Source organism: Miscanthus floridulus, chromosome 2, assembly GCF_019320115.1.
Source record: "Miscanthus floridulus cultivar M001 chromosome 2, ASM1932011v1, whole genome shotgun sequence".
NCBI lineage: Eukaryota > Viridiplantae > Streptophyta > Magnoliopsida > Poales > Poaceae > Miscanthus > Miscanthus floridulus.
In genome coordinates, this window is record NC_089581.1 from 157449363 (window position 1) to 157471638 (window position 22276).

Genomic DNA, 22276 nt, shown 5'->3' on the forward strand with positions numbered 1-22276 from the left:
TTAATGTACGCCCGGTCTAACCTCGCGTATGGAACCTTGACCTGGTCCCAAAGGTACGCCCACATCGGCTGACGACTTGGAGGCTAACCTTAGAACCACTCACGATGAGCCAGAACCTCTGGACGGCCAATTGGAAGATGAGCCCACATTCATAGCTGTAACAGGTACATGCATCCTCCAAGTGACGGGTTGGACAAAGAACGATGACACCCCTCACACAGCTGCTGGTATAGAAAACACAAGACTACAGAGCCCCAGCTATAGTGACCCGCCTGGTCCTAGTCACTGAGGTAGTGGATCCACATCCAGGACACGCTATCACCCATGGCATCAGGGAAGAGAACATAGGCAAATAGGTGTAGGATCCATGCCCTGCAGTAGTACCCAACTGTCTCCTCATCTGCCTCCTCGAGGCACTGTGCAAACTCTTCTTGTAGCCAGGAGATGGGAACTCTAGAAGTGCGAACTCCTTGCTTGCCAAGCTCACGCCCAAGGAAGGCCTCCACTCGTGCTCTCCAGCCCTTTGACCTACACTGCCCGGTGACTGGGTTATCATGAATCCTTAGGCCTAGCATCTTCTGACAGTCCTAGAGTATGACTGTCATCTCCTTGAAAGGTATGTGGAAGCTATGAGTCTCTGGCCACCACCTATATTAAAGACAAAGCAAGATTACTTATCAAAAAGTCAATCGCATGAACAAATGGCCATGAATAGAGTCAATGATTCAATTTAATACCTGTCAACCAACGTAGTTATGGCCGCTGAGTTGAACTTGGGCAACCCACGATGGACCTAAAAAGAGATGACATCCAAGCCAGCTCTTTGCAGGAAAGGAGTGTACTTGTCGTCTACCACATGTCCAAGAACCTATTGTGGGTTCTAGGACGAAGGAGCGGAAGGTCCTGCATCGAATAAAACATAGTCTCCTGTTACTTCATGAACATATGTACGCTCACCAAATTTTGAACAAAACTTAAAGATTATTACCTGCCCCAGCACTGTGAGACGTCCTCGGTGGGTTGCCTTGTACATCGAGTCGAGTAGGTGGAATTGCTCCATCATAGAAAAAAGTGAATGAATTAGAATTTCAATATACAATGAAACATGAACTTAGAAATGTATAAGTAATTGACACAAATACAAGCATAAATTGAGACATGCATAATTAATTAAATGAATATGATAAATATAAAATAATAAAATCAACCAATAGTTCCACCTCACTAATCTGCCAATGGCAACTTCATGAATTGTGGCCAAGTCTACCGCACTTACCGCACTCATACTGCTCAAGGTCAATAACAAATGGAGTTCCTCTCCCACGCCCCATTCTTCTAGGTATCTGATCCATAACCATCCTATGCCTCGTCCTCTGCCTTGATCCATGCTTGTTCCAATGGTAAGCTGGGTCCACAATGTACTTCGGCCCATCATATGGAGGCCACTCTCCAGGGTCCCGAAAAGGCATGAAGCGGGGGCTCCATGTGTGCACAAACGTGTCGACACTAAACTCGTGAGGTATCCTCCTCTCGATATTATAGTTGTGATGCCTAGCTGCTGCCACCAAATGAGAACATAGAAAGTGGTACTGCCTTTGTTTACCACAAGTGCACTTGAAATCTTAGAGGACAACCACATGTATCCTCGACTCTCGGACCTCATCGTCAGACATTGTACCACCCCAATGCTCGACCTGATAAGTCCCTATGGCGTGGTCAAAGCATGTAACCTCATGTGTGCTAGCCCTTTCTCTTGCCTTCTCTAGGTGTGCCTTTGGTTTCGAAGCCCATATCTCTCCATCACTCCACAACTGCAATGCATGAGTGTGTCTATCGTTGAACCAGGTAACAAGCTTATAGAAGGTGAATTAAACGATTGCATTCATGGGCATACCATGTATCCCTAATAGCAACTTATTGAATGACTCCGCCATATTGCTGCACTGAAACTTGTACCTCCATCCATCGGCGTCGTGAGCTCTCGTCCATTTCTCCAAATCCCTCATCAAACCTATAATCTATTGTCTACCTTCTGCATTTGATGCGGTTCTAACCTGCTCTAATTTTTCTAGAAAGTACTTGTCCTCAAGCTATCGAGCAGCCTCCTGGAACAAATCAAAGTTACCCTTCACACCATCCTTCTGGAGTAGATTCTCGGCAAGGTGCCGAGTACACAACCGATGGTGCAAAGGTGCATACCCCTCTATCTGCTCACGAATGACATTAAGTATGCCCTGGTGCCTATCAGATATGATACCAACCTCCCTGCTAGGCCCAACCACGTGTATCCGGACTAGCCTCAAGAACCATCCTCAACTATCATTGTTCTCCTTCTCAACCAAAGCAAATGCCAAAGGAACCAACTTGTTGTTCACGTCATAGGATATGGCTATAAGAAGTGTGCCCTGGTATTTGCCAATCAAGAACGTACCATCAATGGAGAAGATGGGACGATAGTGCCTAAAGGCCTCGACACACTGAGGGAAGCACCACAAGGCATGGAAGAATATTTGTCTCCCATCCTTCCATGCATTAGGTTTTGGGATATACTCATAATGCATGCCTGGATTCACCGCTTTGATTGCATTGAAAAGAACTGGCAGCTGCTCATACCCATCCTCCTAGTCCCCATATATCATCTTCCACGCTCGCTACTTAGCCCTCCATGCTTTACCATAAGTTATCACATATCCTCCATACAATGCCTCAACGGTCCTGATAATTGTCCTCACCTTCATGTTGGGTTCTCTCTACAAAATTCCCATCAATCGCTTGGCAATGAGGGTAGATGTCAACTGTCGATGCCTCAGTGTTAGCTCATGGTCAGCACAATTGTGTGGCCCAAAAACTTTTGTGATCTTCCATTTTCTGGTTACCCGTTGCTTCCTTGCACAAACCCTCCATAGACAGCATTCCTTGTCACACACAACTGTGTAACGGCGCTCCGCATATGAATGCAATACCCTGTAAGGCCTCTTTTGTATCACTACAAAAGCCTGCAACCACCTTTTCAAAGCAGGAAGGTCATTGAACACCCTCCCATTCTTAACTACCATGTTAGGATCGGCCTCAGGAGCTTCTAGGAGCTTATCACCATGTCCTTCTACAAACGCCTGATCGGAATGAGCAAGATCGCTGAACTCGTGAACTTTAGGATCACGGCAGCCGGGAAAGATACGCCTCATCATCTCAATATCACTCTCCGTCAGCTCTCCAACAGGGCGATCATCATCAGAATTGAGAGCCCTAGCCATCTCATATGGCTCTAAATCATGCATAATTTCAACACTATTGGAGCCACGGAATCCATCTCCAAGTGCACTTGCGCAGCAATAGGGGGCACATCCACATTCTTAGGAATGTCTCCTGCAACATCAGTAGAGAAATAAGGAAAGAATGAAAGAAATAAATGTAAGGAATGGGGTAAGCTCCCAAAAACCATGCGGTTAAGACACTTACTCGGATGATTCTGTGTCAAAGGGATCTCATAAGGAGGATCTACCACGGAAACATAAGTCTGACAACCATCTCCAACTACCGCATTGGGGGCAGATTGAGCATCGAGAACCATAGGTGCAATCTCCACATGCAGATAAGGTTCTGGAATGGGAGGATCGATGTGTGCCTGATGATCCATTGCTGGGGTAAACCCATGAGGGATGGGATCGACTAACACCCAATGCACAACCACGTCCAAATATTATAGCTGGCTCTTCATAGCCGATCTCACATAGTTCTCCCACTAATCCGCACAACCAATTGAGATCATTCGCCTGAATATGTTGGGAGGAGAACCTTGGTGTAGTACACCATCAACTGCAATGCCATCATCTCCAAGGCAATGCAGCTCCTCCCGAGCCCTTGCAACCATCTCACTAAATGAAGGCCTATCATTAAATAGCACAGGCACGCTTTGCATATCAAAAAACTCAACATATCCATAGCGATTGCTTTCAACGGTGCCTCCATGATATATGGTAACTAGGTTGTCCATCTAGTTCAAACACGTAACGAAACACATGTCATTTAGTCCAAATTAGACAATAGATAGTACCTAACAAGTACTTTCTAACTACAAACTAAGTAAATAAGATAATAACTACATATATATATACAGTGTACTCACTAAATAGCTAGATCATATGGAGTTAACTAAATATGTAACTACATATCTAAGTAGCTATCTAATTATATCTATGTACCTATGTATCTATGTTTCTATCTATCGACATATATATCTCACTAGATCACTAACGAAATCAACTACCTGAGTCATCACAATAACTAGTAAATAACAAATGCCAACTAAGTAGGTACATTGCATATTCATAATTTTTACCTTTCCAACGACTAATCCACGGACGTCGACGAAGTCGCAGCGGATGAAGGGTGTGGGTTAGGTCGACGATCCGTGCTGGCGGTGGCACGGCCGGCCGCTGCAGGTGGCGGGGTCGGCGGTGGCACGGCCGACGACAGCGGTGGCGTGCGGTGGGCATGGGATGCCCGGGGCTCCGCACGGCGAGTCTGGCTCGACGGGCGCAGGAGGCACGGCGGCCGTGGCCAAGGGTGGTGGTGGAGGGCGGCAAGGCGGGGCGCGGGCCATCCGCTGGGGCGTGGCGCAGGGCGGCCTAGGGGTGGCCACGGGGCTCGGGGCGCACGAGCGGGCGCGGTAACGTGGGCGCGGGTGCGGCGCGTCGTGGCCGAGGGTGGCCGGTGGAGGAAGGGCGTGGGCGGCGTCGGCGGCGCGGAGCTCGGCTATCCTAGAGCAAGAGAGGGAGAGGAAGCGAGGAAGAGAGGTGCAGGCCATAGGTATTAAAGGCTCGGCACCATAGATCTTGGTGACGAGCTCGGCGCCGTAGATCTTGGCGATGAGCTCGGCGCCAGAGTGACTGGCGCCGAGCTCACTGCCATGTCATCTACCGTGCCCAGGCGCTCGGCGCCAGAGACGCTGGCGCCAAGACATGTTAGCTCGGCGCCAGCACCAATGGCGCCGAGCTAAAGGTCCATTTTCTGAATTCTTTTCGCCAGGAGTCTATTTGTGAGAAACTTTCAAAAAAATGCCAAAATGTAAAAAATACGGCACAAATTTGTGATTTACACGACATGGTATTGCAAGGTACCATAGCCTGGACATATATCGCACAAGAGGAAATAGCTTGTGGATGAAGATTCATGGTGGTCGTCAGCAACCCCATAGCTTGGTGACGCTATTTTCACACGGTGCACTTTGTGTCTAGAATGCCAAGAGCAAGTTCATGAGTTCAGCGTGCCCAAAGTTGCTAACTCGGATGGGATAGGCACCCTGAATGGTCTAGTATCATGAAAACTAGGCATCAAAAGATGAGAGGGTCGGCAGAATAGTTTGCTTCATTGTGAAGCTCCATGTTTTGCACTTGTTTGTGTGTGTATATATATACTTAGTTGTTTAATTTGTGAAGCTGATGCTGTCAGTGTTAAAATTTGTGAGGATTGATCAAAAGCTATGATGAAATCCTGTTATGATGTCACAAAATTAAAACGGGACTATCTACGTATGTCACTTTTTTTACACACAATTATTCCTCGATGACACATGTGTATTAACCTCGCTGATGTCTTCCCCATCAGATACCAGATATACTCAGTACGTATGAGGGTCGGAGAGTATGTGCTTACACGACGACGACGACACATGAGACGGAATACGGCATCTGACGTGACACAGAAAACGAGCACAGGACTTCGCTAGGAGATTTGTTATGCTTGGGGTTGACTAGCTTGCGTTGTGACGTGCATCAGGCCATCAGCCGATAGCTGAGGATTATTAGTCATATTGATTGGAATCGATTGAGAATGGAGCGCACTTAGGAAGGGCGTGACTGACACTTCTGAATCCAAACTGACGAAGGGGTCCATTTCAACACAGGATCAGGCTAAGTATTTCGGTATTTCCTCTCGATGCAACGCGGACTATATCGGGCTGGTCAACTTCACTTGAAATTGTTTATGCTTCAACTTAACTAATCCATCGATAGTTCGAATTCGATTTGTCATGTCGAAAAGCACACGTTAAAGTCTGAACAGCCTGCGCAATTTTTTATTTCTGTCCGAGAGAAGAAAATAAGAACCGTGAGTAGTACTGGGCTGGTCCGATAAACAAAAACCATCGAACAACTTTATTTCCGCCAAGCCCATGTAACATGATACTTTTATAGGTCTTTGGTTTAGTATAACCGCCCACCGTGATGGTTTTTGATGAAATTTTTATGGTGAGATAATTATTGTATGTTTGAACTGTAGTAAAAGTTTCATACTCATTGGATCAACTATAAATCTATAACTAAGTTATACATGATACAATGAGTATGAATTTTTTACTACAATTCAAGCATACAAGAATTAACCCACTATAAAAAATTTTACCACAATTAGACCATAGAAACTGCAGTTATGAATTAAATATAGAAAAGCATAGATCTAACTCATGTGGAGTCCAACAAAATTAGATTTTCCATTTTATGAGCTTTCTGTGATTTACTATGATTTTTCAAAGATTCAGCCAAAATAAATAAAAAAGAAAAAGACAAACCGCATTTGAAAACCGCTTATAACCGGTCAGGGAGGTAAAACGAACGGTTTTAAAAGTTCAGGGAGGTGGTTTACCCGGTTTTACAGTTTAGAGAGAAAAAACAGACTTTCATAAAAATTAAGGGAGGTAATGTGGACTTTTTTCCTATTGAAACCCTTCCGGTTGTTTGCGATGATAGTTTCAGACATTTAAAGAAAGTATAATGGTCGCCGCTCGGCGATGAGCCCAGGACCTAGAAAATCTTTGCCAAATCCTTCCTTTAATAAAATAGGCAGAAAAAGACTATCTTTCATTCTTTCCTAAAATAAGCAGAAGAAGACTATCTTTTACTACACGAAGACAGGAATAAAAGCGCACTTCCTCTATACTTCACATGCCTGATTTGTTGACTTCAGAAAGAAATTGTGAATTATCTCTTGTGCGTTATTCTTTTAATCATACTAGTTGTTTGTATAATTATTATCTAAAATCATCTAAAAATTAAGGCAACTAAAATAGAGTAATAACCCCCATAAAAGCTGAGTTTACACGGCGCGTCATGCCGAGCATGTGCAGTAAGTGAGGTATAATATACGATATACCACTAAAACAACCTAAGAGCATATCCCACTACAAGGTTTTACCCCTGATGCAACGGCCTAAAAGCGTTGCAATATACCAAAAATAGTTGCAATAGATAAAATTGCAACATTTTTTTTCGTTGGTAGACGTTGCCATAGTAACCATGGCAAAAGGTTTGCCCAACGACTCATTTTAGTGTTGCAATAGGTTTTCCCCTATTGCAACACCAAGGAGTGTTGTTGCAACGTCATGTAGTGTTGCAACCCATAGTATAGGCAACCATCGTGGGTGTTGCAATAGTTACTATTGCAACACACCCGGTGTTGCAAGAAATACCTATTGCCACGTACTCAAAGCGTGGCAATAGGTGCACTAGCAACGATATTGGGTGTTGCAATAGACTTTATTGCCACGCATCAATAGCATTGCAATAGATGGACCCTCTATTGCCACGCTATCTCGGTGATTGCTATAGGTGGAACCGTCTATTGCCACGATAAATATTTCATTGCTAGAGGTAGCCTCTCTATTGCAACGATCAATACTGGTTGCTATAGGTGGAACCGTCTATTGCCACGATAAATATTTGGTTGCTAGAGGTAGCCTCTCTATTGCAACACTAAACATTGTGGTTGCTATAGGTGCCTCCGTCTATTGCCACGGTAAATGTTTGGTTGCTAGAGGTTGCATCTCTATTGCAACGATCAATACTGGTTGCTATTGTTGGACCCTCTATTGCCACGCTAGCTATTGTGTTGCTACAGATTGGAGACTCTATTGCAACGCCCACTATTCCATTGGTATGATGTTTTTTGCAACACCATTTGTTTGTTGCTATATCATATATTGCAACGCCAAATTATTTTATCGATAGTCCATATTGCAACGCTCTGTTTGCTTCAAACAATAATTGCATGCCGAACAATATATGATAAAAGAAGCATTTAGACATCTATTAATCCAAAATATGCTTTATTCATACAACTCATTAATGAAACCACATCCAATGTCAAACTTAGTTGATAACACACTCACAACAACTGAAACACATAAGGTATCTGATGCACAGTAGCTACTTTGAACAGTTCAAAATGTAATAAGCTATGTGTAGCACTGTAGCAAAGGTTGGCTTGACATTGACCGTCCATCAGTTGTGCGCTCCACACAAACTCTATCTTGCTCCTGAAACAATCATTAACATTGGTATATTCAGCAAACAGAAACTTAGTATTCAGCTAAGTATCATTTCATTTTACAGTAACAAGAACTAGCCAACTGAATCTGATTCAGAAATATTCATAGGTATTGGAGTCAAAAATCACCTATGCTTTGCCAGCTTGTTGATTCCTTTTGGATAATGCTCGTTTCTTAGCCGCAGCATCCCTCAATGCTTTAGTAGTAGTAAAACTAACTGTCATATCCCCTCATTTGTTTTGACCAGTTTGAGTGTTATTCGTAGCACTATTTCTAGTTGTGCGACCATTACTTATACCTGCCGCTGTTGTAGCTTCGAGTTGTGTTTGTGGTGGGATGCTATCTTGGTTGACCTACAAATCAATAGATGGAGGGAAAATTATGCCTCATACTAAGGACTATCACATGACAACATTAAAGACTCTTCAGTTCTCAAACTACATGTTGATGTGATATTTCTTCACTTTTTGTATTTACATTTTCTTCATCCATGTTTATTGTAGCAGCAACCTCTACATTTTGTCCCCCATCTTTGTTAGCCTGCATTTCAATTTTGGTCAGAAAAATCATGAGTGGAGTTTGAAACTACGAAAATAATGCATGGTTTGTAGCCGACTATTATCTGTTGTATTGATGCTTGTACAGGTGTTGCTTGCATCATTGCCATAAACTCTTGCTTAAGAGCTTCTCTATCGACCTCCCTTGCCTTCATCATTTGTTCCATCTGACGCCTATGTTCTTCCCTTTTGGCTTCCTTTTCAGCCTCTTGAGATTCTAATATCTCTTGTAGCTTTGAAAATGCTTCGGCTAGTGCCGATTCCTGACGCACTTGGTACTGGTAATCCTTAGACAGTAGTTGCCTTCTAGTTGGGTATTTTGCCAAGTATCCATTAGCATAGATCTTGGTTGATTTGCAGTTTCTTGTTTCCTGGTAGACTGACTGGAAAATATGATTTTGCTCCATGTCTGAGATGATGAGTGCTTCTCCATCTGTTTCCCTCTCTAAAATTTTGTTGCATGCATTATCCTAACAAAGGAGGAAAGTTGAAGTAGTTAATTGAAAATGATTTTGTAGACGCTCACTTTGCATCAGTTAATAAGGTTTGTACAAACTGTTATATACTCACATAGACATCCCTAGATTCTTGGCTTGTCCATTGCCCATTCTTACTGTGCGTGATCATAAAAAGCTCCAGATCATTTGGCTCATCACCAGTTATTGGGTCCCTCTAATTAGGCAAGAATGTAACAAATTAGCGATATTTCAAAAGGTAAGGAAGCATGGTCAAGTGCTTCTCAAGTTATTACCTTCTCAAAGACACACTGAGAAAAAGTCTTTGACCTGCCCGATGGTGTACCTTTACATTCTGTCGATTCCGAGAATTCTTGCAACTAACCCTCTGCACAAGGAGTTGATTATAAAAAAATATTGCAATGTACCAAAACATAGCCTTTATTTCATCAAGTGCAAATGGCAAGAATAAAGTAAAGGTCATCAAACCTGAAAACTTGTCTTGCCAAAATACAAAACTAGATAGTGCCATTCAACAATGTCCAACTCTTCTAGCTTATGTCTCATTCTCTCCTCATAGGTGGTGTACGCCCTGTATGTAGCACTTAATGTTGCTCGCCATCCTTTGTAACGCTCATTAGCGATGGTCCATATTTTTTTCTTGTTTTCTTCATTATTCTCAATGTCCCACTTATGTTGTTCAACATATAAAACATAAATTCTAGGCACTTCTTAACTAATTTGGTAACAAAACTGTGTATGCTAGCAAAAACAAATCAGAAACTTACCATCATATTAGATACTATTGAATATTTGACATCTTGGTGGATATCCTTCCATGTTCTCACCCCAATGAGTGGTGCTTTTTCCTTATGTACACTACTATTTCATCAGTAAATGTGTGTGCGTTCTCACCTACACCTCCTCCACGTGTAGAGAATTGGACTTTAAGCTTCTGACTGCCCTGCTTGGATCTCTTATGGCTGGCTGCCAATCCTTTCATAGTACCTCGTGCCTTCCTCTTTTGGGAGTCTTGTCCATCTAAACAATATACAATGCAAGAGATTAAACAAAATAATTTACATAGGGAAAACTAAACTGAACGTCAAAATAAAATCACAATAATCATCACGTACTATCTCCCTGTGTTTTCTCATGCCGAGCATGTGAAAGGATCCCAAGTCTCTGGTGAAAGGAATGAATGGGTGCTAAGAGCTCGATTGTCGCTCAGTCGTGTGCTTGTGTCGTGCTCTTGTGTTTTTATCTTGTGGTTCGGTCTTGTGCGGATCTAGATCTCCCTCACAGGGTGCCCTGCTTTCACTTTTATAGGCCAAGGGAAAGCACGGGTTACAGCGGAGAAAAATGAGAAGAACGAGAGAGAGGAAGGCATCTAGGATCGTCGGGTCCTTCTTCTCCTTCATGCGGGTCCCGCCAATCCTATAGATGTTAACAAGGATGGCTCCACATCACGTCCCTATCTATCACTAGCGCCATGCGTAGGCGCCATCTGTCGGTCATGGCATTCCATCCCGTCCCGACGGACATCGTGGTGAACTGACACGCATGTTAGCATTCATATGAGGGTTAGGCAGAACAGCACTGGTACGCCCAACGCTGTTCTTGATGTGAATCCTCAGGAATGGCCCATCATGGCCTCAGGTTACATCGAGCCATGTCCATCTCTTCCCTAGTGTCAGAGTTTTGACCTAGGCCCATACACCTAGACCTGGAGTGGTTGGCGCCGATATGGGTCCCCGTCGGGTGAGACAGAGCCCGCGACCCTTCGAGGTCGAGCGAGATGGAGCCCGCAACCATTGGGGTCAGACGAGATGGAGCACGCTCCCAAGGGTCAGGCGAGATAGAATCCGCGGCCTCGAGGTCGGGCGAGATGGAGCCCACGGCCTTGGGCGAGACCCCCGCAGCCTCGGGGTCAGGCGAGACAGAAACTGCATCCTTGGGGTCAGACGAGATGGAGCCCATACCCAAGGGGTTGGGCGAGACATGTTAATATGTCTTGCTCTATCCAGAGAAGTCAGCGTGGGCGCTAACTCCCTTGTTTTGGGTATCCCTAATATCGATACCCGACAGAATTATATAGTATAAAAGTATTATGACCTAGCAAATAAATGATATGAATTCCCTCTTAAATCTCCTCTTCCACTCCACTGACCAAACAAGAGATTATGACAAAAAAAGCAATGCTATAAATTTTTACTACTAATTCTTATACCACTTCCAACATAAGGAGTAGTTGTTAAGACATCGTATGTTCTAGCAATTCTTCTCATAATGGATGGGAACATACCACATCGAGAGTCCATGAGGATCTACCATGGATTCACGACATGTGTCCATGTGCCACTATCCAGCATGTGCAGCTAGAAACAAAAATAATTCCATAAATTTAAAAGAACCATAGCTCTTTTAGTCAATGTTTACTTACATGTACTGCGAGCCTATTAGATTCTCATGGCGCAGAGATTACTCCAATTTCTTTGGTACTTCTCTTGTCGCGATCAGGTTGCTTTCAAGGTTTTTAACTTGACTTGAATTGGACTTAAGTAACTATGATATTCTAGGTATTGGTCGACTTTTGCTGTCAAGGTTGCACTTATTTTTCATGGAACCTGACATATATTGTACATTAGGCTATAGTAATTTTTGTGTAATAGGCTCTTTCGGTCTTGCAACAGCAGTCATCGCACTTAGGTGCTCTTTGGTTTAGCGATAGGTGCCGGCACCATAACATAATCAGCTATCGGCGCTAGAGCATCTCTAGCGGCCCCTCAATACAACTCCCCCAATAAGATGGTATTAGGGTAGCCCAATACCACTTTTCTAGATTTATTGTGGGAGATGTTGCATCAGTACCCCAATATATCTCCTCCAATACCCATATAAAAGGTGGGTCCCACAGGAGTGTAAGAGAAAATATGGCTAAAAAGTGGTAGCTGGGATGGTCCCCATGGTATTGAGGGAGTTGTATTTTCCCCATTCTTTGAGGGGAGATGAGGAAAATATTGGTGGCCACCAAAAAAAGGGAGAGGTATTGGGGAACTGCTGGAGCAAGGAAAAACTAAAGTTGTCCTCAATATGACAGTTTTATGGAAATAGGGGAAGGTATTGGAAAACTGTTGGAGATGCTCTTAAAAGTTCCATGGGAACAAAAACCACTATTTGTTTGGTTCGCCTTGGGAGTGCGAGTGATTTCCATGTGCCCTTCTTCTTTCTTCTCATCCTTGGAAAGAAGACGACTTCTCCTTGGTCAAGCAATGGTGGGGGTCTCATCGTTGGGGCCAGCACTGCGTTGAGCACCTTAGGAACAAGCACAGGTTTGTGGCCATCGGGCTTCATCTCTAGAGGTCGGGCCATGGCAGGCACCTTAAAGGCTTGGACACGGTCGTTGGCACCTTGATAGTGGGAGATGTCACTTTAAGATTCTTAGGATCAACTAGGAGTAGATCTAGCAGGTGGAACCTTTTCTATTTGAGATAGAACACATAGATCCGTCCTAGAACATGAACTAGAGATAGAAACTAGAGAGAAAAAGAGAGGGGTGCAGAGGTAGCTGACCATCGGGCTTGGTGGAGGAACTGGCCATGGCGGTGAAGAGGACGCCGATGAGTCAACGGTCGACAGAGAGGGGTGAGCGCGATGCAGTAGCGGTGGCATCCTGGCGGTGGCGAGGCGGTGGCGTTTCTTGTCACTCACAACGCACCTTCTCTAGATCGGATTAGGGTTGTAGGTGGGGTATTGGCGGTGTTAATGAACCTCATGTCGCGAGCCCCATCCTCTACCTCCTTTATATAGCGCTGCACGACGGGAGCCCACCAGTCATATGTGCGGTTGGGCGCCCCCGATCAGGGCATGGGATCAAGGCCCGACTCGGTCGTTGGACCAAGTCGGAGGAGATCAACCTAACATTCTCCCCCTTAATCTCAACATATGACTTAAACTTAAAATACTTATCTCATCCTATTCCATCATAGATTAGTGTACTATTGGATTAACAGCTACAATACACCTCTTCATTTTGAAATAAATTCTCAACTAGGCCCTTATTGTCCAGGGATCATAGGCTTTTCCGTAAACCCATTCTGGCTAAGTGTACTATGAACACATTGGGTGGTAAGCCTTTTGTAAGCAGATTCGCAAGCATTTTTTGTACTTACATGCTCGAGACTAATAGAATGATCCCGGACTTTATCTTTCACAACATAAAACTTTATGTCAATGTGTTTGGCAGCACCATTTGACTTATTGTTGTGAGCATAACATACTGTTGACTCATTGTCGCAGTACAACTTGAGTGGCCTATGAATGTCGTCGACCACTTTCAACCCGAGCATAAATTTCTTTAGCTAGTTCACCTGTCCCATGGCCTCATAACATGCTACAATCTCGACATACATCGTGGACGATGCAATGATAATTTGCTTAGAGCTTTTCCATGATATAGCTCCTCCTATGAGAGTAAATATATAGCATGATGTGGACTTTCTATCATCTACATCTCCCACAAAATCTAAATCTGAATACCCCTCTATATGTAGGGAATTAGATCTTCTGTACGTTAGCATGATGCCTTTTGTGCCTTGCAAATAACACAAAGCCTTCTTTACCATTCTTCAGTGTTCTATTCCTGGATTACTCTAATATCTGCCAAGTATCTTAGTAACAAAAGCTAAGTCAGGGCATGTACATACTTGAGCATACTGCAAGCTTTCGACAGCTGAAGTATATGGAACCGCTTTCATTCGATCGATCTCATATTGGTTCCTAGGATATTGAAATTCCCCAAAACTATCACCCTTGACTATAGGAGTAGATGAAGGCTTACACACATGGATACTGTATTTCTTTAGAATCTTTTTTAAGTATGCCTTTTGCGATAATCCTAAAACCCCATTTCTCCTATCTCGGTGAATCTCTATTCCTAAAACTAATGAAGCTTCACCGAGATCTTTCATATCAAAATTTGAGGACAAGAACTTCTTCATCTCCAATAGTAGATTAACATCACTACTAGCGAGTAAGATGTCATCCACATACAAGATTAGGAAAATGTATTTCCTATTCTTGAACTTTGCATAAATGCAATTGTCCTCCATATTTTCTTTAAACCTAAACTTCCTTATTATTCCATCAAACTTTAAATACCACTGTCTAGAGGCTTATTTTAATTTGTAAATGGATTTCTTCAGGCGGCATCCTATATGTTCTTTTCCTTTCACGACAAAACCTTTTGGTTGTGCCATATAAACTTTTTCATCCAAATCCCCATTAAGGAATGCCGTCTTCACATCCATCTAATGTAATTCAAAATCATAAAGTGTCACTAACGCCATTATGATTCTCAAAGAATCCTTACATGAGACCGGAGAAAATATCATTGTAATCTATTCCTTCTCTTTACGTGAAGCCTTTCACCACAAATCGCACTTTAAACCTTTCCACATTCCCTTTTGAGTCATATCTAGTTTTGTAGACCCATTTATAGCCTACTGTCCTAGCTCTTTTAGGTATTTTTTCTAAGTTCCAAACATCATTGGTACTCATTGATCTCATTTCATCTTGCATGGCTTCAAGCCACTTTGACGAGTGAACGCTTCTCATGGATTCTTCAAAAAAGGTGGGATCACCCTCCATTTGAAATTCTTCACTAACATAGACTTTGTAGTCATCAGAAATGGCTGACTTTCTGGCTCTTTGAGACCTTCTAGGGGCCTCATTAGTTGGCGCTTGTTCCATATGGGGCTGTTGTTGCTCTTCCTCATGTGCGGCAATGGGCTCTATAGGATTCTAAAGGATAGGTTCCTCATGTTCATTTATTGTTACCACAGGAGAACTAACAACATGTGTTGTCACTACAGAGTCTTGCACTATTGGTGTAGCAGCAGCAGGTAGCGAGAAAAATAGCTCCTGAACCATCGGAGTGGGCACGCATACCTGCTTCTCCTCAAAGTTAATTTCTCGCGCTACCTTGCTCCCCCTGACCATCTCATCCTCTAAGAACACAATGCGTCTTATTTCTACAAACTTCGTATGTCTGTTAGGGTAATAGAAATGATAACTTTTTGACTTATCTAGATAGCCAATGAAATAGCAACTGAATGTCTTCGAGTCTAACTTTCCAATGTTTGGATTAAATACTTTAGCCTCACCTGGATAGCCCCCACACATGTAAATAGTTAAGTGAGGGTTCCCTTCCTGTTCACAACTCATATGGTGTTTTGGGCACCAACTTGCTTGGTACTCGATTGAGAATGTGAATGGCGGTTTTTAATACCTCCATCCATAAACTTATCAGTAAAGTATAGTAACTTATCATATTTCTCACCATATCTATTAAGGTATGGTTGCGTCTTTCAGCTACTCCATTCTGCTAAGGCTCGCCCGGTGTAGAGTACTGGGCAACTATGCCATTTTTCTATAAAAACTTTGTAAAAGGTCTAGGAACTTGGCCATATGGGGTATGTTGACCATAGTACTCCCTCCCATGGTCGGATCTTACTATCTTGATCTTTAAATTGTGTTGATTTTCTACTTTAGCCTTAAATATCTTAAATTTATTCAATGCTTCTGATCTTTCTTTATTTGGATAAATTTAGCTATAATGAGAATAATCATCTATAAATGTTATAAATGAATCATAACCATCCACACTTTTCACAGAAAAAAGGACCACAGATATTTGTGTGAAATATTTTTAAAATTCTTGCGCTTTGTTTGACGTCTTTCTTTATTTTCTTAGCATACTTTCCTTTGATGCAATCAATGCATTGTTCTAAATCTAAAAATTCTAATGGTGGAAGAATTGATTCCTTAATCAATCGTTCTATTCTCCTCCTTAAAATATGGCCTAAACAACAGTGCTATAATTTCGATAATACATCATGAATTCTTCTCCGCTTATTACTTGCATTCATTTTTAGTGCTCACAACATTCACATTCTCATAAAGTGATAACAAATAAAGCTCATCTTATCGGAAGGCAAGAACAACACAACTTATGATTAAACATAATCATACATTGGTCTTTACCAAAATGGCAATCAAATCCATCATCATCTAAACATGAAACACTTATTAAGTTTCTACACAAAGAGAGTACATAAAGGACATCTATAAGCTTAAGTACAAAGCCATCATTTAATTCTAATGGGAGCTTTCCAATGGCTTTAACTTCAGCTTTGACTCCATTTGCTACTTTAATGTGTCTTTCTCCTCTTTGCAGGGTCCTCGTATGGAATCCCTATAATGAATTTGCAACATAAATAGTTGCACCTAAATCAATCCACCAAGTAGATTTTGGATAGCTTAAATATAAGGACTCGTCTATAAATGTAATAATGTCCTCACCTTTTCTCATCAGGTGCTTCAGGAACTCTAGACAATCCTTCTCGTAGTGTCCCTTCTTCTTGCAAGATTTGTAGGTATCCTTGTCTACTTGAACATTGTTGAATTTCTAATGGTGAACATGGCAATGAGCTTCTCAATGTCCCCACTTATCTGGCTGTAAGTTGTAATTAACAACAAATGTCTCATACTCTTTGGACAAAGATGCAAAAATCAAATGAACTAGGAAACTCATCTTTGAGCCCCATGTCCATTGGTTTGAGCTTGGATGCCATGTTGCTCATCTTCCATATGTGCTCTCTAATCCCGCCACCAGTGTATTTCTCATTGACTAACTTCTTAATAAGAGTGCTTGCATAAGCCTTTGAAGAGCCAGTAAACCGACTCTCCATCTTCTTGAGATACTCAAGTGACGGTGGTATATTCTAGGGATTGATCCCCTTATTGGATCCTCAATGGAGCCCTTAATCACCATCAAACACTTGCGGTTTGAACTATCCCACTTCGCACTGATCAAGGTCGTACTTCATTCTTACTGTTGCATGGTCACGCTCCCTAAGTAGCGAAAGCTGCATCCGTCTCATTTTCTGTCCTCACCGGGTCCTTAGGACTGAGTGGGACAGGGAGAGGTTAGCGCTAGATCATTGTCAGAACAGCACAAGTGCTATCTCAAGCTTCTCTCGCCATACGTTATAATTGTTTCCATTGAGAGCCAGAATGGACTGAGATAAACATCATTAGGGTTGTATCCTGAAAACAACATCAGAGAAAGTGAGAAACATTTGGCATAATAATTGCACTGTCGTAATTTAACGTTGGTCAAAATTAAAACATACAATGTGCTTCTACTATTAACTCTACATCACCGTTGGGTAGAAATAGAACTAATGCATAAAACTCATAAATAAAAATTATAATATTACTATCATCAACTTTGTCAGAAAATAGCAATATCATAAATACAACATTCTTCTACATTAATTCTACATCACCGTTGGGCAAAAATAGAACTAATGCATAAAACTCATAAATAAACTTATACTATTGTTATCATCAACGTTGGTCAGAAAAATGGCTAATACCATAATTTAACTTAAACAAATATGTCTACTCCTCTAATTAATTTTTTTTCTTGTTGCTTCCAATTTAATTAAAGGATAAACATATTCATTGCAGCGGAAACGTTAAATGAATTTATTCTACTTATTCAAAAGCATTTCATGGTCCTTATATACTCTCTGAAAAAATCTAACACGTTGATGCAAATTTTATCAGAGATTTAAACTCATACATTTGACTGAAATTCATCAAATAGATCAAAAGGTGCTTCTGAAAAATAAAACTTAAAACTCAAAAGTTACCTGTGCATTTGGCCCAGCAGCGAAACAGCCTGTGGCCTAGCCGCGCTCCCCCGCGCCCAGGCCGCAGCCTGGACCTGGGCCAGGAAACTCCCTTCCCGCCTGGGCCTCATTCGGCCCGGCCGTCCCTGGCCGTTAGATGCTATCGGACGGTTGTCCTTGATCTTCGTGTGAATAAAAACCCAGCAGGAAAAACTCTAGGGTCATTTCTTCTCTTCTTCCTCCGCTTTTCTCGTGCCACCAGCAGCCAGCCACCGCAAGGGAGAGCCGACGGACTGACGCCGGAGAAGAACGCGTGGGGAAAGAGGATGACGCCGCCGTGGGGCCCTTTGTCGGAGCACGCATACCGCTGCGCGCGACGGGGGCCCACCAGCCATATGTGCGGCTGGGCGCTCTCGATCAGGCGAGATCAAGACCCGATTCGGTCATTGGACCGAGTCAGAGGAGATCAACCTAACCGTCACCGCTCAGGGAGTGGCGATGGGAGCAGCGATGGCCAGGCTGGGGTGGCGTCCTCGGGAGCGCGCAGACGCGGAGGCTTTGGAGGGTGCTGCTGCGGGAGCCGAGGTTGTCGTTGGCGGCGCTCTAATTTCGTGGATGAATCGGTAGTTCGGAACGGGAGCGGATAGCGCTGGGAAGGTAGCGGTAACAGAATATTACTAGTCCGGATCCGTTAACAGCGCAATCTGTTACGGGCTTCTCTATCCAAACAAAAAACAACGTAATCCTTTTGCGCTGTGAACCGATGACGGGTTTGGAACGTCGAACCAAAGAGCACCTTAATTCAAACACCAAGCGCATCGAGATACATGTGAGATGTCCTTATCATAAAAGCAACCATCGAAGCTAGCCACTTCAGTAAATATCACGGCTTAACCGTGGTGCACATATATACTGCTTGTTGGAAAAGGTAACTTAATTAGTTTAACTCAATCATACCATCACATGGTTCTTTTGATGCATAGTAATTGTAAAAGCTGTGTAAGTAAGGTAAGTATTAATCAGGGACGTACGCCGCGATGGTTCTCCTTTTGGAGACTGAAAGCAATGGCTGATGACCAAAACGTTAGCTGGATTCTGCTAACCAGATCGCATCAGTTGCGCCTGAGTAGGTCAAAACAGTACTGCACCTACTAATAACTGGCACTGCTTCGTCGTCGTTTGGGCAGCCGCGATCATGCAGAAAGTCCGATGAGCGTTGGACGATACACGATAGTCATGAATCATCAATGATACCGCAATTAGTTTGAGAAAATGACGCAGAACCACATGAGGATCTAGCAAGTCAAATCCGAAGGCCGAGCTACCATACCTAATATACGGAGTAAGTAATAATATACTCCTCACACCGGATTTGCTACTTTACATGCAGCGTGGATAATTTGACGTACTGAACGCAAATTTTGGCCGGTGATCTTTTGTCGCACCAATCATTGGTTCGTTCTGTATATGTGTACTCCTAGCTCGAAGGCAGCGACAGAGCAAAACCTATGAAACCTCACAAAAAACATGTGATTTGAAACTTGAGGACAGAGTATGTACTATACTTGAATCAGTAATTCACACTTGGTCCATGATTCTCTAGTCATGTGAACTGCACACTGGTGTTCGTCTGTCCATTCCAACTTCCAGGGCGTCTAGAACGCCAGAGAAGACAAAGGGACTAGACAACAAATATGGTAGGCTGAGAGGAGATAGAATGGCACTGCTAGCTTTTGGAATTCATTTTACACCACATACTACATCTCTGAATGAATTCCAAAAGCCAGCACTGTCTACTCACGGCAACCTACTACTTACTTGGGGGGGGGGGGGGGGGGGGGGGGGGGGGGGGGGGGGGAAGAAAGGAAAACGAAACAAAAAAAAAAACTGGAAATGAAAAAAGAAACATATGTAAGTATATAGTTTTCTCCCTCGCACGCCCTTGTTGTTCCTTCGTCGTGAGGAAACTCGAATCGGATCATACAATTGTCGTGTCATGCAGCCACGTGACGTGGCCCATCAGACGTACGCCTTGGGAGGGTACCTGTCCACGTCGTCCACCCAGGGGTTGCAGCAGCTCTTGCTCTGCGCGCCCTTCCTGTCCGGCCCCGCCGCGGCGCCGGTCGACGACGACGACAGCGCCGGCACGTCGCGGAGCGCGCGCCACACGGCGCTGTTGCACTTGAACCCGGAGCCGAAGCCGATCTGCCACACGCGGTGGCCGCGCCGCACCCGGCCCTTGGCCTCGGCGTACGCCAGCTCGTACCACAGCGAGCTGCTGCTCGTGTTGCCGAACCGGTGGAGGGCGCACTTGCTGGGCTCCATGTCCGTGTCCTGCAGGCTCAGGCTGCGCTGCACCTCCTCCAGCACCGCGCGGCCGCCGGCATGCACGCAGAAGTGCTCGAACGCGCGGCGGAAGTCCGGGATGTAGGGGCGCACGCCCTTGACGCGGAACACGCGGCGCATCATCAGGGACTTGAGGAACTTGAGCTGCTCGCTCAGGGGCAGCACCAGGGGCCCCAGCGTGGTGATGTTGGTCTTGAGCGCGTCGCCGGCCACCGCCATGAGCTCCCGCGCCAGGGAGACGCCCACCTTGCCCGACCTCGTCCTCGCGCTGGTACACGCAGTTGAAGCACTCGTCGGTGGCGCCCTTGTGGGTGCGCACCGTGTGGAGCAGCCGATACTTGGCGCGCCCGGTGTCCGAACGCTTGTTGGACAGCAGCGCCGCCGCGCCGCCCATGCGGAAGATGCAATTGGAGAGGAGCATGGAGCGGTCGTTGCCGAAGTACCAGTTGAGGGTGATGTTCTCGGTGCTGAGTACGACGGCGTACGAGCTCGGGTTCGCCTGGAGCATGTCCTTGGCGAGGTCGATGGCGATGAGGCCGGCGCTGCACCCCATGCCACCGAGGTTGAACGACTTGACGTCCTCGCGCATCCTGTAGTGGTTGATGATCATGGATGCCAGCGACGGCGTCGGGTTGAAGAGGCTGCAGTTGACGATGAGGATGCGCACGTCGCGGCGCGGGTCGATCCCCGTGGACTCGAACAGCGCGTCCAGGCACCCGAACATGACCGCCTCGGCCTCCATCCGCGCCTCCGCCATGTTGAGCCTGGGCGGCCGCGCCTGGACGCCCGGGGGCAGGTACGTCTCGTCTCCCAGCGCGGAGCGGTTGGTGATCTTGGTCTGGAAATCCAGAGCCGCCTCATTGAAGGACCCCGTGCTCTCGGTCATCTCGAGGAAGGCCGACTTGGAGATCTTGAGCTGCTCCTCGGGCTTGTAGCACGCGAACTCGACGAGGTACACGGGCGGGGCCGCTTGAAGTAGTAGACGGTGAGCAGCAGCAGCGCGGTGCCGAGCCAGGCGACGCAGGTGAGCAGGTCGATGGAGTAGTAGATGACGTCGAGGCGGACGAACGAGTAGGCGGCGGCGGCGACCGCCGGCACGCAGAGCATCGGCAGCACCGACGTGGGGCTGCCGCCGTGGCGGATCCCGAGCTTGACGTACTTGAGCTTGATGTTGCGCGCGAAGTCCGGGAGCCGGCGGCGGATCTTGATGACGATGCTGGGCGCCGGCTCGCCGCCGCCGTCCCGCCGAGCTTCGTCCGCGCCGCGGAAGGCCATCTCGGCCGTGAGGCGCTCCCGCTCCATGACCGCCGCGGGCGCCTCCATGGTGATCGGAGGCTTGCTGGCTGGGCTAATACTATCCTCCAAGCGTGTCAGGCGGCGGAACGCGATGTCGCCGGCCTCTTTGGTGTGAGTTGGATGGAAGCGTACGCCGGAGCCGGATGCGTGGTTTGGTCACGCGGGCAACTCCAAATATATATAGTGGTTGGGGGTCGCACACGCGCGCGATCGGAATCGACCCACCTGCCGCGAAACTTGTGGCGTATCCAGCTGCCGGAGCAGTCAAATTTATAGGCACGCGACGAAACAACTACCCTTCTCCGAGCCGTATGCCATACGCGTACGAGTGACTGGTACCACTGCTCCGAAACACTAGCCTATTCCTACCGTGTTACGGCGGCTACTCTTGTTACCGTTTCCCGGCCGGGGGAGGGAGCTAGATAGCCAGCCTACGCGACACGACATGATTGACTCGGAGGTCCATCGTCAGAAATTCACCAGAATTCAGAAGACGAAGACATGTCAGCAGGTGGACCCCTCCGGGTGTAGAATTAAGGTAAGCCACTGGGAAGGGCGAGAGGAATAGGTGGGGAGGGTGGCCTATTAATGATGGTGGTT

At 45.2% G+C, this 22276-nt stretch overlaps 1 protein-coding gene and 2 pseudogenes across 1 annotated transcript; all 3 read right to left on the bottom strand.

Annotated features, from left to right (window-relative positions):
• Positions 1-4396: 4396 nt before the first annotated feature.
• LOC136537323 (classical arabinogalactan protein 9-like) lies at positions 4397-4807 on the bottom strand. Its single transcript, XM_066529333.1, has one exon. It carries the CDS (start codon positions 4805-4807, stop codon positions 4397-4399), a length of 411 nt encoding a protein of 136 aa, XP_066385430.1.
• A 3644-nt stretch (positions 4808-8451) lies between these two features.
• Positions 8452-11315, bottom strand: LOC136537324 (uncharacterized; annotated as a pseudogene).
• Positions 11316-19928: 8613 nt separating this feature from the next.
• Positions 19929-21931, bottom strand: LOC136534523 (3-ketoacyl-CoA synthase 1-like; annotated as a pseudogene).
• Positions 21932-22276: the final 345 nt, after the last annotated feature.

Bases quoted from the DNA above. Each gene is read 5' to 3' on its own strand.
- LOC136537323 (XM_066529333.1), bottom strand. From the start codon at position 4,807: ATGGCCTGCACCTCTCTTCCTCGCTTCCTCTCCCTCTCTTGCTCTAGG.